At 38.3% G+C, this 17,763-nt stretch overlaps 1 protein-coding gene across 7 annotated transcripts in view; it reads left to right on the top strand.

Annotated features, from left to right (window-relative positions):
- LOC119140815 (arrestin domain-containing protein 3-like) overlaps positions 1 to 17,763 on the top strand; it is a 36,245-nt gene that overhangs the window by 3,035 nt on the left and 15,447 nt on the right. For 2 of the 7 annotated variants that reach the window (XR_005101730.1, XM_037372441.1), the window contains exons 2-7: positions 2,593 to 2,674; positions 6,029 to 6,176; positions 7,407 to 7,509; positions 8,013 to 8,269; positions 8,673 to 8,835; positions 9,633 to 9,784. Coding sequence is in view for 6 of the 7 variants with exons in the window: in XM_037372441.1 (XP_037228338.1) it covers positions 2,593 to 2,674; positions 6,029 to 6,176; positions 7,407 to 7,509; positions 8,013 to 8,269; positions 8,673 to 8,835; positions 9,633 to 9,784 (905 nt within the window). In the remaining variant the exon portion in view is untranslated. Of the gene's footprint in view, positions 1 to 116; positions 221 to 2,590; positions 2,675 to 6,028; positions 6,177 to 7,406; positions 8,270 to 8,672; positions 8,836 to 9,632; positions 9,785 to 10,082; positions 10,168 to 11,477; positions 16,428 to 17,763 lie in introns of those variants that run through there. The other 5 variants (XM_037372442.1, XM_037372437.1, XM_037372438.1 and 2 more) reach the window with 5 other exon arrangements.

The raw sequence follows: 17,763 nt of genomic DNA, 5'->3' as shown, positions 1-17,763 counted from the left end.
ATGCAAGCAAGCACGGGTCACTCATGAAGTGGTTTTGTAGCTCAAGTGTTCTTTATACTACCACCTTATAAATAATTCTCTCATATGAAAGTTTGTTCGTCCCTGGTTTGCAGATGACAGAAACGTGCAAACATGCATAAGTCGTTCATAGCAGGATGTATGCTTAAGCAGCGGTGATGACTTTCCATGTGGACTGTCGATACAAATGCTGACCCCGATAGTAAGTGCTTGGTTTTGGCTGGAAAGGGAACCAGGGGAAGGGACATATCTGACATGTTCCGACACCAGAAGCTGCATGTGTGGCACAAAAACTTACAGTTGTCCTGGCACACAGCTGCCCCTCGGCTGCAGGGACAGGACTGGGAATGCTCGCCGCCATTGAGTGGAGTTTAACTCAACACCTTGTACCCTAGTATAGTCCGGACAGGCCACTCTCTGTCCCCGCCTTGTCATTGGCCTGCTGGGGTTTGTTAGCGTGTTGCTAAAGCGATGCCAGCCGCTGATTATAGGGGCTGGGACGTGGGGGAAGAGCGAGGCTGAGGCAGTAGGTTCTCTTGTCCGTGCTCTGGTGTGTGCTGGGGGCGGGGCGAACGGACTCTGGTCTGCTCTGTGCAGGGTTGGGGGCGCTACGGGCCCCTCTTGCCTGAGGAGTTAGCAGAGTATGCGCGGTGGGGGTGAATATAAGTTAACCCGCCCCCCGGTTTCCCAGCAAGGTAGTTTCAATTCAGCAGTTGCTGCTTTCTCCCTTGCTGCCTGCCTTTCCCCCCGGTTATGGATCCGATCGCAGCCTTGGTAGGACGCTGGGGGCGCTGCACTGCTAAGGGGGAGTGCTGTCACCCTTGTTACTTCTTGTTGGGAACCGGGCCTGCCTGGCAACGTTGGCCTTGACCGCTCAGAGGGCACACTGCCTTTCTTGGGAAAGTCCATCTCTGAGGACAGACAGAAACATTCAAGCTCCTGCCGCACACATCCACTGGGCCAGCAAAGGGTGGCTGTTGGGACACGTGGCCCTGCAGCCTCTCACATCCCTCGCTTGGTTGTCTTTCCCCTCCCGAGCCCCTGGCCAGCACCGTCTATAATCGCCTTCCAGTAACGGTCAGCACATGTTCCTAAGAGAAGTGCAGGACTGGGGTGTCGCCTTGCACATGGCGCAGGGCAGGCTGGGGCAAGCCAGCAGCCATGGCCCTGTGGTATGAGGAAACCAGATGGTGAGGCATGGATAGTGCTCCTCCCTCTCCTTAGCTCTGCGGTAGTCAGGCTAGGCTGTGAGCAGAGTTGCTGAGCAAATGTGGTGGGGTGTAATGTATACTACATGTATATGAGTGGCTGGCAGGGGATCTGCTCAGGCTTTAGGCCAGTCCTCTCCTGCTCCAGTCTAGTCTGTGATTGACAGCTCTGTACTTGTTTACCACGGTTCTGCTGCTCAGGCTCAATGGGACTGCTGATCTGGCAGGAAGGAAGTGAAGAAGGGATGAAAAAAAACTTATGTGCAAGAAAGATTATAATTTAAATTAAAAAAAAAAGACTAAAAAACCTCCAAGTGTTTTTTAACAAAACAAGCATTATACACATTGTTTTGCTCTTTCAGTGTATTGAAGATTCTTATTTCATGACATTGTACTGAGGATGCATTTGTGTAAATAGCATTCTAGTGTTCTTATATTTTTGCATAGGTTTGTTTCGGCATTTCTGGTGCACCAAAGAAATTAAAGCATCAGCGTTTTTGTAGGACAATGGGAACTAAAAAAAAAAATACCTTAAAATGTACAAACATTCCTTCATGATGTTTCAGACTATTAACAATAGGTAGTGTCTTTTGCATAATTCCACTATGTGTGTTTTTATTACTCCAATGCTTTTGTACATGAGATGCTCAATTATTTTCTCTAAATAACTTTCTATTTGATGGAATTGACATTTTTCTGGTTTCATAGTAATTACATTGGCACAAACAACAATTTTTTTTGAGCATTTAAAGCAATACAAGGAATTGTGACTATAAACCAAGGCCAGCTTTTTTTGTTGAAATTTAGGAAATGTTTGGGTCTTTAGCTCGATTTTGCTTGAATCGCAAACTTTGGATTTTTTTATACGTTAACTCTAAACAACATTAATTGGACAGCTTTGCCACCTTTTGTGCCCTGAATTTGTTTGGACACTTGCTAGGCAGGAGATAGAAGGAAGCTGAATTAATAGTATTAAGTTATCTTAGTATTATAAAGTTCTCTTTCATTTTAAGTTTTAACTAGAAATCCTATTGGAAAACAGTTTCCATTACAGATCTCTCAGGCAGACCTAGAAATGGCAGCAGTTACAACTATGTCAGTACTCTAAATCAAGATCATAAATTAAAACAATTTAGCTTTTATATAAGGTGAATCTGGGAATCTTGCCTAACCTTAAAAATTCTGCAGCCATACATCTAGCAGTTAATGCAAATGGACTGGAGAGACTTGGTTTTTGGGATGCTGTGTTCTTAGTATTGTAAAGAACTTATAACCCCCTCTTATTCTGGAAAAGAAACCTATATAATCTATTGTGCTGTATAAAATGTTCACAGGTAGAATAGCATATTGGGTTTTTATCTCCTAGATGATGACAATTCTGAAGAAGGCTTTAACACCATTCATTCAGGAAGGCATGAATATGCATTCAGCTTTGAGCTTCCACAGATGTAAGTACTTACATGCAGTACACAGCTTGTGTGAGAGAAGGCTAAAATACATACCTGCTTCAGAAAAGTTCTTGTGGATGGAGGGGAAACATTTTCAATGGCAGTAGGAGTTGTGCTCAGACATGCAATAGAGGGCATAAAAGCAAGCTCCTCAATTTAATGAGATTAAACTGGTTAAGAGTTTTTCACCAAACAGGAGCTCATTGTTGCCCAGTTGGTTCCTCTCTCTTTTGACTGAGGTCTATTGACTCGTTATGTCTTGTAGTATTTTACCCCTTCACAGGAGAAGGGAGGCGAATATGTGTTGAGTCCTGCAGAGTGGCCGAGGTATCTTCTAAATGAAACAAGATTTTTACTGGAGCCATGCAGGCTGTCAGAACTAGTGATAACAGCTTAACTGTTTAGGCTCACTCTGAAACAAATATGGCAAGTATCTGTTTGAACAAAACACAAGCATCGCATTTGAACAAAAGAAGAGGTTTTAGTTTTTCTAGTTTAAATGGGATGTATGTACTCAGGGTGACCTTTATGCAAAAAGCCAGGGTGGAAATAAGGAAATGGATGGGTGGATGAAGCAAGAAACATTCCCATACCTAATCCCACTTGTCTCAGAAAGCAAAGGTGAAGCAAGAGTGATAGCAGAAGTCTTAAGATAAATTCACACACAAACGCACAAAAAAAGTTTGAGGTGTCCAACATATACCTAGTGAAGGGAAGATTTACACATAGAGGAGTTACCAATGTGGAAATTAGCTAAAACACAAGTTGCAGGAAAATTAAATACAAAAGAACAGAGAGAATCTGGAAATAGATGAAAGGGAGGCAGGAAGGAGCCTTCTACTGTAAAAGCCAAGTGCTGAAGTCACAAAGGTTAAAAAAAGTTGACAGAATATTAGACTAGTACCTAATACTACAGCTAATAAACAATCTGCTTATTAGAGGGGCTGGCTTTAGCAGAACCTGTAGATGATAAATGCTTTTATGGATCAGTTTCAGGAAATACCACAGGGCTTTACAGTAGATTATATTGGAACACTGAAGAAGACCCATATATATGGAGACTTTAAGAAGTCAATTTAAGGTTCAGATGAAAATATAATCTATAACAGGGGTCTTCAAACTACGGCCCACGGGCTGGATATGGCCCCTCAGGGTCCTCAATCTGGCCCCCGGTATTTATAGAACTCCACCCCCTGCCGGGGGTTGGGGAGGGAAACCAAGCAGCCGCAGATGACTGCCTGCCACTTCATCCGCACACCGGCCCCCTGTTTAAAAAGTTTGAGGACCTCTGATCTATAAGAAGTGATAAGGATCATGCTAATATTCCCTTGAGTTGGAAGGGATGTTCAAATGTGAAAGAACAAAACAGTATATGTGAATGTGGAATATTATGTTTGATATTAAATAGATAACCAGTAAAATAGCAAAAGCATTGATTGAAATGCTAAAGTTCTTGTCAAGTGACTTGAAGGAATAACTATGAAGCTATCTTTGATAATACTGAAAAAATGAAGGCTGGTAATAAAAGGCCTGAAGAACCCTAGTTTGACACTTCCTCCTTACTGTTTCTTGCCATTATATATCCATAGAATATTTCTAACATTTATTTAAAACAAAACCAATGTGGTGGGTTGACCTTGGCTGGCTGCCAGCCCTCCACACAGTTGTTCTCTCATTCCCCCTCATAAACAGGACAGGGAGAGAAAATAAGATGGATAAACTTGTGGGTTGAGATAAAGGCAGCTAAGAAAAACAGAAGTCATACACAGAAGCAAAGCAAAAATAAAAATTCATTCACTACTTCCCATCAGCAGGCAGATGTCCAGCCACTTCCTAGGAAGCCGGGCCTCTGTATGTGTAGTGGTTGCTTGAGAAGACAAACATCATAACCATGAATGTCTGTGTCAGCCCCTCACCCCCTTCAGCTTTTATTGCGGAGCATGGTGTCATATGGCATGGAATGTCCCCTTGGTAAGTTTGGGTCAGCTGTCCTGGCTATGTCCCCTCCCAACCTCTTTCCCACACCCAGCCTATTGGCCTTTGGGAATGGGATGTTAGAGAGACAGCCTTGATGATATGCAAGCACTGTTCAGTAGCAGCCAAAACACTAGTGTGTGAACAACACTGTTCTAGCCACAAATGCAAAGCACAGCACTATATGGGCTGTTATGAGGAAAGTTAACTGCATCCCAGCCAGACCCAGTACAACCAAATACAAAGCAGTAGTGAAAAAAACAAGACCCTGATTGGCCTTACTGATTTTGCCTTAAAGGATACTGGGGCAGGATGAGGCATTTAAGACCAATTAGAAAATCCTTTCATTTGTGTTATTAAGGGGGGGAAGTAAACACTTCAGATCTGCAAATAGAGATGCTAAACCTGTAGCAGAAAGAATCATTCTAGTAAAGTACTAGCACAGCTAGTATTATTCCCTATAGGAGTTAGGGAGAGAAGCTTTGCCCATAACTTATCTCTTATTATGATGCATTTCAAAGATAGTGCAATATAAAAACTCTTCCTTTGAGTTTTAAGGCAAAAAAATCTTAGGAAAAGATAAGTTATAGTGAACTGGACATGACTGGAATATAAAAATTTTACACCCCTCATGTTATGCCTCATGTTATGATGATGGGGGGGGGGAAGAGAGGAGGGGGAAAAAAAGGGTAATTCTGAAAGGTTTGAAGTCCCTTTCCACATTCTTCTACACCACCCCCACCCCCCAGGACTTCCTTTGTCTTTCAGCATTCAGAGAAGAATAGTATTTATAATTTTTATATGTATATATAAATACATTAAATGGCCTCATCAGGGTAAAGGAAAATGAGAAGATGCTCAAAATAGCCTCTCTCTATTCAGAACTCTAAATTGAGGTATTTAACTACCATACTTAAGGCAAAACAAACTACACAAACTATAAAAGCACTCAGTTATAACTAAAATAAGCCACTGAGATACCAGCCAATTAAATAATACACAATTACTTACAGAATACAATGTCCAAAACAAGAATTGGATGATACTAATGCTAATTTTACTTGATGGCCTTAATTTGACCTTAAAAGGCATGCTTTATTCTACACTTGAAAATGGCCTCTTAAGGCTATAGGAAATGTGTACTCTTCTGGCATTTTCTAGCACAATTCTTTAATTGAGTCTTAAAGTTTCTACAAAGCTACTGTTGGATGAATTGGAGATGATATTTTCTCCCAACTTTAATCTTACATTTTTCTGAGATATGGAAACTTTGCAAATAAGTTATATTTATTATGATGCACTAAAATACAGTTCTACATCAACTGTATCATTATTGGAAAGAGAAAAATTTTACTCAACTCTGACCTTTGTCTTGCACAGACCACTTGCTACCTCATTCGAAGGCAGACATGGCAGTGTGCGCTATTGGGTGAAAGCTGAATTGCGTAGGCCTTGGCTTCTACCAGTAAAACTAAAGAAGGAATTTACAGTCTTTGAACATATAGATATCAACACTCCTTCATTACTGGTAAGAACTGACAGTAAGAACTCTTTCTGGCATAAAAATAATGAAGTATAATAACTGAAACAACATCAACATGTAATTTTACCTAATATTTATTTGCTAGTTTAACTACAGCTCTTCTTTTAAGTATTATATCAGTTTAGCAACTTGTTAGCCTTCAAAATACTAGCAGTTAAGTTATCCTGTACTTGGAGTTGCTTGATTTCCATGGTACAAAATGCATTCCTCAATCTAAATAGATACTACTAAATTGTAGAATCTAATTAAGGAAGAAAACTTGGTGAACTGTTCCTCTTCAATTATAAATAGACTAATCTATGGAAGGAGCAGTGCAATTCTTAATGTTTTAGTGAGGGACTGCTAATTTAAAAATGCAAAGTAAAAAAATGGACTGCAGTGCATAACTGATAATTTCCATATGGATAGTTTTCTACTGATGGGGAGAAATTATCACAATTCTGTATAATCCTTTCCTGAAATTTCATTTTATTAAAGCAACTTCAATATCTCAACTGCTTTTAATGAGGACTTTATTTCATCTGGCCCAAAAATCCTTTATTTCATCCCTTCCTCAAATTATAATCTGGGGGGGATTAGAAGTTGATTGAAATGAGTTTGTGTGTATGGGTGAAAAAACAGGCTTGCAAAGGGACCTTGCAGAAACTCAATTAAAATCAAAGGTCTGTCATTTGACTTCAATGGGCTTTGGATCAAGCCCTGAATCCTGATGCGTAAAATAAATTGTTTGTTTTAACTATAGATGAAACAGGATCATTCAGAAACTGAGAAAATAGCAGGAGTCAAAATTACAGTATTGTAGCTTAATTATTTTGCTTCTGAAATACAGCTTAATGGGCATCACTAAGATATTCTAATTTACTGTTAGTTAAATTAAAAGCTCTGCAATAGTATGTTGGGATGTGTAGGTTATGAATGAAACCTTTTGTGTTATGCTATACAGTATTTATTTTTAGTATTAAAAACTTTTGTTTTAAATATGGCTGTAGTATAGAGGCAGAAAAAGCAGTATTAATACATGTTCATCCTAATTCCATTACTGTATCTGTATAATGCTGTTTAAATTACTTGAGACTTTTCCTATGAAAGTAGCTTTGTTTATCAAAATATGTAATAATAAGCACATTATGAAAATTGTTTTCCTGTGTTGATTTAAATACCTGAAGAGATTCATGGAGTACCTAATTTAATGGACAATATTTCCTCTTCTTGCAGTCACCCCAAGCAGGTACAAAAGAAAAGACTCTATGTTGTTGGCTTTGTACCTCAGGCCCAGTATCCTTAAGTGCCAAAATTGAAAGAAAGGGCTATACCCCAGGTATGTAATAAAGTAATTAGAGTATATGTTTTTAATTCCCTTCTAAAGCTAGGGTTTGTGCTTACTGTTTTTTATATAAATAAAGCATTAAGGATATTTTTCTACCTCAGTCTGCATTTAGCAATCTTCTCTGTATACTTTGCTAACTAAGATAGCGCTACTTATATCTAGATTGTTAAAGGACCTTATCCATTAGACTGGTATGTTTTGGTTGGGGTTTTTTGTGTGCACTGTTTTTTGGGTTTTTTGTTTGCTTGTAGCTTCTCTGGGTTTTTGGTGTTTTTTTGTTGTGGTGGTGGGGTTTTTTTCAGCTTTAGAACAGCTCATCTTGCTTCTATCAGCATCAGTGGATGTCTTTCCAGGTAGAGCAGTGATAGCAGCATCTGGTGCGTTACAACAGTATACAGAATGTGACAGTTTGCTTAAGCTGCCTTGTAAATGTAAAGAGAACTTGAAATTCTGGGTTGTGTTGTTTTGGGTTGTCTTTTTTTTTTTTGTTTCAGGTGAATCAATTGAGATATTTGCTGAAATTGAGAATTGCTCTTCCCGTATGGTGGTGCCAAAGGCAACCATTTACCAAACACAAGCATTCTATGCCAGAGGGAAAATGAAGGAAGTCAAACAGCTTATTGCCAACCTCTGTGGGGAATCCTTGTCATCTGGCAAAACAGAAACCTGGAATGGCAAACAGTTGAAAATTCCACCCGTTTCCCCTTCAATCCTTGACTGTAGTATAATCCGTGTGGAGTATTCACTGATGGTATGTTGGGTGGTCTGTTTCTCTCTCTGAGTAGCTTCCAACATTCCAAACAAATTCCTAGCACAGTGTTTTGTGATAATTTAGTTATGAAAGAAGTACGTGTTCTGGTATTGGTGTCCTGACAGGAGATTTGGTAAGTAAATTTAGTTTAAATCTTATAAGTTCTCAAAACAGTTGTGTGTCAACTAAGCAAGTTTTAATGAATAGGCTGCATTTCCATGTGAGGGCTTATGTTAAGACTCTTAACTTGAAGAACTCGTGTCTCCATAGGGGCATGGGCCCTAAAAGAGACTATTAGAAACAAACTCCTCATGGAAACTTCCATAGAAAGACAACTCTAGACTAATATTTGTGGGGTTTTATCAACACTTCATATCTTAATCATACACTCATATTTCTTCAGGTATATGTTGATATTCCAGGAGCCATGGATTTATTCCTTAACTTGCCACTGGTCATTGGTACCATTCCTCTGCATCCATTTGGTAGCAGAACATCAAGTGTGAGCAGCCAGGGTAGCATGAACATGAATTGGCTTGGTCTGACACTGCCTGAAAGACCAGAAGGTAACTTGACAATGCACATCCCAATCAATTTGCTACTGTTTTGATTTTTGTCTGCTTTATTCATTGTGGTCTTGCCAACAGAATCAAATTGCATGCTTTCATAATAAAGCCCACAGGAAATGTGTTGTGATTTGTTTTCTTGCCACCTGTTTGTCCTATGTAGAAGAACAGAGTTTCTTCCTTCCCTGCCTTTTTCTCTCTAGTGAAATCCATCTGCCTTGGAAGGTGGCAGAAATGAAAGCACAGGAGGCAATTGTATCTTTGCACAACTTCATTACTTCCACCTCCAGTGTCCCAATCGCATCCTTGGTTATAAGGCATTACAAGCCACGATAACAGTTTCTGGGGTCTCTCACCAGCCTTAGTAGCCAAGGCTTTGTGAAAATATAAAATTCTTTTCCATGGGAAACCTCTTATGACCAAAGAGAATTATGTATTTCTTTCCTACTGTTTTCACATATCTAATATTCTGGGTTTTTTAAGTGCAAATCCCAGATCTGGAGACTTCTGGAGTGCAGAGGACTACAATGTTCTGTCATTTGTACTTCTACAGAAATTCTCTTTATGCTTTAAATTAAGGGGATTATTAAGCCACAATAAACAGTGGTCAGTCTGGTTTTGAATGTAAGCTTAATAGTAGAATAAAATGGTCTAGTCCCCCTCTCTTTAACAATTTTTTTAAGAAATCACCTACATGCTGGTGAATCTTAGTGATTAACGTTTAATATTAATCATGTTATATATTTTGACATGCATAAGAATTTGTTGTTTGAGCTGCATCTACCTTCTCCCTTTAGCACCTCCAAGCTATGCAGAAGTGGTCACAGAGGAAAACGGACAGTCCAGCCACGCACCTATAGCTGCTTTTGATTTTGAGAGAGCACTTCAAGGACAGTTATTTGCATACATCCAGGAGTTCCGTTTTCTTCCTCCACCTTTATATTCAGAAGTAAGTATATCTGTCAGAATATGATGGCTCATCTATTGTTTCTGGGTCTTGGGGGGTGTGTGTGTGTGTGGGTTTTTTTTTTGGTTTTTTTTTTTTCTTTGTCTTGAGGAATAAGTTTAGGAAGCTGTTTCTCCTTCCTAAAATTACAAGAAACTGTTAAAATGATGAACACAGAGTAAGTTTGGTTTTGGGGAGGATTTTTGTTTCTAAGATGCAGATGAATTGCATCAAGAGTTTTCCTTGCCTGTTTTACAACATGGGTTACCCTTTTCTATTTTTATTTTATTTTTAACATGAGCTCTACAACCTTAAACTTAAAAGGTGCTCTGTGAAGTGCCTTGGCTTCTCTATCGTGCCATTTCCTGGAGCTGCAGACTTGGAAGGTAATTTTCCTTGGCAGCATTCTTCCCTAGTCTAATAATTTCTGGAAATTTTCAAAGGGATGTTTACCATTTTAGTAACTTTTTAAACTTGTGTATTAAAAATAAATAAGGCTTCAACTCTTTCACCTCTACTGCTTCCTAACATTTTATAGTAACCACTAAACTGTTTTGCCTGCATGTGTGTTTAAATTCTGTGGATTTAGGGCTTTCAGAAGTAGTAACATACTGGTATTCATTTCTGACTTAAGTTTTCATCAACACTTTTGGCCTTTACAGAACTAAAAATGCAGCCATTGAATAATCATGAACGAGATGCAAATTTCAAAGCTTCTCATGTTTATGTTTTTCAAGAAAAAGCAGTGATATAGGACAAAAGAAAAATATCCCCTGGCCAAATTTTGTCTGAATTCACTCACTTCAAGAAAATAGCATTATGTAGCATGATTATTCTTCTTCCTTCCCTCCCCCCTCCTTGAAACGCTACTGTGCTAATGAGCAGGCAGAAGGGTGTGTTTTCTGTGCTGGATGCTTTCCTGAGGACTCTGCTACAGCTTAACTCTAGAGCACAGCTCCCGAGTCCTTTTCATTTTAGGTACTTTGAGATTTAGAAAGAAGACTTTTTTTTTTTTTAAAAAAAAAACCAGACAAACAAGGTTATATGAAATTAACTGATTTAATGTCGTCTAAAAGGTGCACTGTACACTTAAATTATTCTTACCATCCAGTTGTTGAGACCTAAGCTAGCAGGCTTTACCCCTCCTTTCTCCTATAGAAAGGAAGAAGAGGTAAGGTTTAGAACACATGAACTCTTTGAAACAACTCGGGATATTTGAGTATTAACTACTTTTTAATTTCAAAGTAAATCATTTTTTGTATTGATAACTATCTGCCTCTTCAAGAAAAACTTATCTGCTTCTTTCAAATCAATTAACTTTCTTAAATTATGTTTCTAGTAATATGTAGTCATCTTTTTGTATATATAATTCAAAAGACTTCTGTGCTAGTAAAGCAGAAAATTCTGAAGTTTTATATTAGTTACCATGCTTACCCTTAAATTATCATCAACTTGTAGTTTTAAATTCTTCCACTGTATCTAATATTAATATTTCTATTAACTTTTATCCAAAGTCTTGTTTGACTAGAAGATTTTTCAATTATTTCAATAACCTTTGGACTGGGAATGCCATATATCATTGTTTTAAAATTATAAAATTTTATTTTTATTTCTAGAAGTTGACTTTAAAATGTACTGGGTGGTTGTCGATTTGTTTGGTTTGGGGTGTCTTTTGGTTTTGTTTGTTCTTTGTTAGATTGATCCAAACCCAGATCAGCCCACAGATGAGAGACCATCTTGCCCCTCTCATTGAAGGAATCCATAAAAAGCTGACTTGACTTGGGTTTTGAATCACACCTGCTGTGTTGAAGATAAAGGTGTCATAGTGGAGGCTTGCTTTTAAAAGAAGTGGTATTGCTCTTGCCTGTATGGTAAATAAATGAAAAAACAAAACAAACAATGCTTGTGATCATGCTTTGACACCTACAGCATGTCATAGGACTGCTCCACGTGCTTGAAAATCTGAGGCCCCCTCCCTTAAGTAGTGGCACATACTAGGAGCAGCCTTACTAGCATACAGTCACATATTTCAAAACACTGAAACCATGTTGTAAGACAGGAATGGCTGCTACTTATGATTTGAAAATTTGCACATGCTTATTGCTTATGTTATGCAGTTCAGTGTCACTACAGCTTTTTCTCATTTATGATGGACTGTTGTTACCCCCTCCTTAATTGTTTGCGATCTGTGTAACAAGGAAAAAAAGAAAGCTTTGACAAAAAAAAAAGCAATGGAGACTGACAAATGCACTGATGTTTTTAAAATTTCATGTAGCCTGGACTTTACCTGCATATGCACATGCTCAGAATTGTCCTAGTAGACTGATCATGCATCACCTCTTCAGCCTGGATCCTATTGTGGATTTATTTACAGATATGCCTTCAAGCCAATCCTTCTTGTTGTATGTTTTGCAGCCAACTGTAGTAGACAAGCAACAGATATGTAGGGGTAGGGGAAGAGATAACAGAAGGAAACTAATAAGAGACTTTGTCAAGATTGTATACTTTCTTAAATCTTTTAAGAATTTGTTGCCTTTCTGCTATTATTGCAAAGCAACATTTTGTTACAGACTGTCTAAAGATCACTTAATCTCAGGTGAACTCATCACTTGCCAAACTGTTAGAATGATATTTGTTTTGTTGTGTTGCACTGTTGAGTTATTTTCTTTTGGATTTGTTCTTTGAGGGGGATTTTGAATAGGGACATGCACAAAACATACAAAGTAAAAGCAGCACCAGCAGACACCAGCAAAGTGTGAAAAGAACTTTAAAAGGGGATAGTCATATGCTGTCCAGGATTCATAGACAGATATCTTAACTAGTAGGGATGGGAAGGAGAAGGTTGGTTTGTTTGGGTTTGTTTTTATATAAATAACATGTAGTTACCTAATCACCAAAAATTCTATATAAAATGAGTCTCCAGTAGAAAGTATATTTCAGACTGCAAGAAAAGTTTGATCTATGACAACTAAGCAACAGTTCAGTTTGTGCACTTTGTATTGTCTTCAGTGTTTATGATACTCTATCATAGAATACCAGGTTGGAAAGGGACCTCTAGGATCATTTGCTCCAACCTTTCTTAGCAAAAGCACAGTCTAGACAAGATGGCCCGGCACCTGTCCCCCTGTCCAGCTGAACCTTAAGTGTCCAGTGTTATGAAAACCACTACTTCCCAGGGGACATTATTCCAATGTCTGATTGTTCTCGTGAAAAAAATATTCCTCTTGTGTCCAATTGGAATCTCCCCATGAGTAGCTTGTACCCATTACCTTTTTTTTTTCCCATGTGACCCCTTGTAAAAAGGGAGTCTCAATCTTCTTTGTAGCCACCCTTTAAATACTGAAACATGGTGATAAGGTCTCCCCTAAGTCTTCTCTTCTCAAGGCTGAACAAACTCAGTTCTCTTGCCTTCCTCATATCGTAGGCCTCCCAGTCCTTTGATCATCTTTGTGGCCCCTCTGACCCCTCTCCAAAACATCTTTTTTTTTTTTTTTTTTTATAGTGGGGACCAAAACAACACAGTATCTCAGGTGTGGCCTGACAAGTGTTGAGTGGAGTGGGATAATGATGACTTTATCTCTGCTGGTGATGCCCTTGTTGATGCAACTCAGCATCCTCTTGCCTTTCTTTGCTGCAGCAGCACTCATATTGAGCTTGTTGTCCATCAGGACCCCTAGGTCCCTTTCCATAGGTAGATCCCAGCCTGTGATGTGTTCCTGGATTATGTTTTCCCAGATGCAAGACCTTACACTTGTCTTTGTTGAATTTCATAAGGTTCTTGTTAGCCTATTCTTCCAGCCTATCCAGGTCTTTCTCCAGAGTGGCTCTCTCTTCTGAAGTGTCCCCTGCCAATGATACCAAACTGAGTGGGGAAAACTTCATAAGGGTATGCTTGATCCCATCATCCGGATTGCTTATGAAGATATTAAACATAAGTATCAATCCCTGGGGGACCCCACTTGTGACAGGTTGAAAAGGAGTTATTTACCACCACTCTCTGGGTGCAGCCTGTCACTAGTTCCCCACCTGCTGCACAGACTATTTGTCTAGACTGCAACGCATCAGTTTCTCTAGGAGGAGGCTGTGGGAAATTATTGAAAGCCTTGGATAAATCAATTTAGACAGTGTCCACCACTCACCCCACATCAACTGAGCAGCTTACTTTGTCATAGTAAGCAATCAGGTTTGCTAAGCATGATTTGCCCTTGGTGAATCCATGCTGGCTTTTCCCAATCACATGCTTCATTTGACTTGTGATAGCCCCCAGGAGGATTTGTTCCATAACTTTCCCAAGGACAGAAGTAAGACTGATGGGCCTATAATTTCCTGGATCCTCCTTTAAGCCCTTCTTGTAAATGGGGGTGACATTAGCTTTCTTCCAGTCTTCTGGGACATCCCCCAATTGGGGACATCCCCCCTCTTGGTTTGGAGGTCAGTAGCAGAGTGTAAAAAAAAAAAATAGTAAGACTAAAACTATAATAAAACTGGGTCAGAGTATCAGTGTTTGCTGACAATTGCTCTGATTGTCTCCTGGACTACTCCTGAGAGCTTTAAAACAAACAAAAAACCCAAAAACTTTAAACATACATTCATCTAGGAAGTGAGAAATAATATAGGAAAAGCACTCGCCCCGTGAGTGTACCCTAAAGAAGAAAAGAATGATGGAGCCATTAGATCGGGCCAGTGCTTTTATGCTAGAGATTTGTAAATGTAAATTTTCCTTTCAGAAAACAAAAACCACAAACACATAACTATTGTAAAAGAGACATGTCTGATGTTGACTACTTAATCTATTGTGTATATGCTTGTGCAATAAAACAGCTCAGAAGGGAGGGGGGGAAGTTAAGCTGGTGGTTCTGCATGTGCTCGTTCTTACAAAGTTCTGCCTTATTTTTAAGGCTTCATAAATATAACAAAATAGGCTTTTCCATAAGTGGCCTTTATGAGAACATGAAAGATGTTTCATGTTTCAAAAATGATGACAGGGTGAAATGAGAGTCATGTTTTAAGTGGTTCAGTTCAAAGGTTTGGGCTTTGATAACCAAAAACTGGAAATTGGGTGATGTCTTATGCTGGCCAATTTTGTGAATGTCCCTTCCTTCTGCCCTCTCTAACCATACAAAATTTTAAAATTTGATAAGATTGTTGCCATAAAAGGGCATTTGATGATTTAACTCTGTTGTTTTAACAGTCAAGGGAACAATTGCTGATATACATAGCATTAAAGTACTTGTCCCAGTATAATGGAAAACTGTATGTGAAGCAGAATTAAACAAAGTTGTAGTAATTGACGTTGCATCGCAGGCTGTGATCAGAGTGAAAAACTATATAAAACCTTATCAAATAAAGACTTCCCATTTAAAATTTTTTGTTAGTTTTTCAAAAGCATTACAGGTTCATAGTTGTAGCCCAATTTTTTATATAGAATCTTGATCTGAATTAGGAAAAAAAGCAAAACCCAAGCATTAGAGAAATGAAGTGCAATATTAAATGTTTGCTTTCTAGATTATATTCTATGGCTGTTTTGTTTTGCTTGGGGGTTTTGGTGGTGGTTGGGTTTTTTTTTTTTGGTGCTGAGTATGTTCTTACAGACTGCTTTAAGAAAACTGGAAAAGAATGTAAGTTTTCCTATTGTTCTTCCTTGTGGAAAATAAACTTTTTTAAAAGTACTTTTAAATGTTTTAACTGTAAGCCATAAGATTGTTTGTGACTTAAACATTTAATATGTGTCTTTGTATAAAATAATAGCCATAAGCATCAAATTACTATAGAAGTACATATGCCTATGTATCAACTACATAGGGGTGAAAAAAACTTTCTGGAGCTACACCACTGATTAGCACAAGAGCTAAGTTTCAGCACCTTCAGTTCCTTTTTCTTGTTTATATTTATGATTTCTTGGGGCTAGGTTCCAGATGGGAAGCTACAGTATAATCTCTTAAACTTAGAAAATATCAATAACTTGAAGGATATGAATGTCTTTCCAGGACACTTTAAAAATCACTGTAACTGGTGACCTCTGTTCAAGTTGTCTAGTATTTTCCAGTACATCTGGTGGGGGCAGGGATTGCACGTTTTCGTAGGGGTGGGAGGAAACGGGGGAAGGGGTATTACTGTAAAAGCCAGATAAACAGTGGTTTGCAGTTAGGATCTGAAGGTTGGTTTGTTGAACTGGGGTCAATAAGGTGCATCTTGCTGTTTCCTTGGAACTCTAATGTTACCAGACGTTGAAAATCACTCTCTGCTATTTGTATTTTGGTAAGTAGAGCTTTGCAAGATATTAATACAGCTCCTCAACATTCCAGAAATGAAGCACTGCCATAGCATCTTGTTTCTGCATACTGCACACAGCTGAACTTCTGATAGAATGGACTATCCTAATTGTTTGGTATCAAAATGTCATTTGACCTAAGACAATGTTCACTAGGCTAGCAGCCAGAGACTCGGGAGTCCAACATATGTTGTTCATATCTGTTGGTGTTAAAGGTACTGAAGACCACTAAATTCTCATGGTACTGTTACAGTAGGTTTTATGGTATATATTACTACCATAAACAACCCAAACATTTGATCTAACTCTTTGTATAATGCAAACAGACTTCCTGAATGTGTGAATTCTTGTGTGAAATAAAAGCATTTTGATTTCGTTTTGAATTTTGTAACTGCCAACTACGGACAATCCAGAAATATCTTTTGGTGTATTTGCCCATTAATAACACTGTTAATTTGTACCCGAGTCCTGGTTGAAACTAATGGGAACTATAAAAAATAAGGTCTCTCATTATGTTCATATACTTAGAACTCCTTTATAGCTGAATGACAATTATTAGAATATTTTTTTTTAATAACAGCACAACCCTTTTTAATAACTAAAGTTTCTAATGCTAGGTGTTAGTGGTAGAATTTAAATTCTATCATCAGTGTCATTTAAGGGACATGCACTTGGAGCATTTTTGTGCAACGTTTTCTTGAAATTGCATTATTGCATTCTTAGACCAGAACCACTGCTTATGATTATTTTTTTTACCTTTAGGTTTATTGTTAGCATTAATAAAAAGTTGGAAATTACCAGGATTATTCTTTGAGATCTGGGGTGGGTGGGTGTGTTGTATTTAAAAAAAAAAAGCAAAGCAAATGTTTTGTATTTGTGAATATTAAAATATGTGTGCATGCATATAAACCTGTGCTACATCAGGATATAAAACAAGCCCCATCCCTGGAAGTGTTCAAGGCCAAGTTGCATGTGGCTTTGAGCAACCTGGTCTAGTGGAAGGTGTCCCTGCCCATGGCAGGGGGTTGGAACTAGATGATATTTAGACTGTTTTATGATTATATAATAAAACTAATGGCTCTTCTGCATCAGCTATCCATAAAAATATACAAAAGGGTGATGAGTTATAAAATCCAGTATCTGATATTAATGTTGCAAAATTGATCAACTTTTTTCTTTTTTTGCAATTATCTAGCTAAAATAGTACTTGTTCATCCCTTTTTCAATTTAAGCCTTTCATGTTTTAGAAAAATTAACTAGTAAATCACCATAAACTACAGCTACCTTAGTTTTTCACAGCACAGCAAAACTCATAAAAGTTCAGGTTCAGAATCAAAAAAGTCTTCAGAACAAATAATTTGGGCCTTTTTCCGGTAATGGACTTTCTCCAGGGAAACTTGAATGCAGTAGGCTGGTGTTAAAAGAGGACAGCTGCTCCTAGGAATATTGATTTGGTTGGAGAGTCCAGCCTGACTCAGAGTCCAGTCACAGGCTTTCCACATTCCATGGATTTCTGAGCAGAATCTTTTTCATAGATTCTCAGAACTTTAGAAGGTGCCAAGGACTCGTACTTGCATGGCAGTTAATTAGGATATATTATTTTCCTAGTGAAAGCAACATACAAAGGCATGTTATTAGGCATGTTTCACCTGCCCTCCAGATGATATCCTTGAAATAAGAAAAAAGTAATCTATTTGTTCTCTAAGTTATC

The sequence above is a fragment of the Falco rusticolus genome, chromosome W (genome assembly GCF_015220075.1).
Source record: "Falco rusticolus isolate bFalRus1 chromosome W, bFalRus1.pri, whole genome shotgun sequence".
NCBI lineage: Eukaryota > Metazoa > Chordata > Aves > Falconiformes > Falconidae > Falco > Falco rusticolus.
Note: the sequence above shows the minus strand (reverse complement) of the source record. Positions and strands in the feature narration are given on the sequence as shown.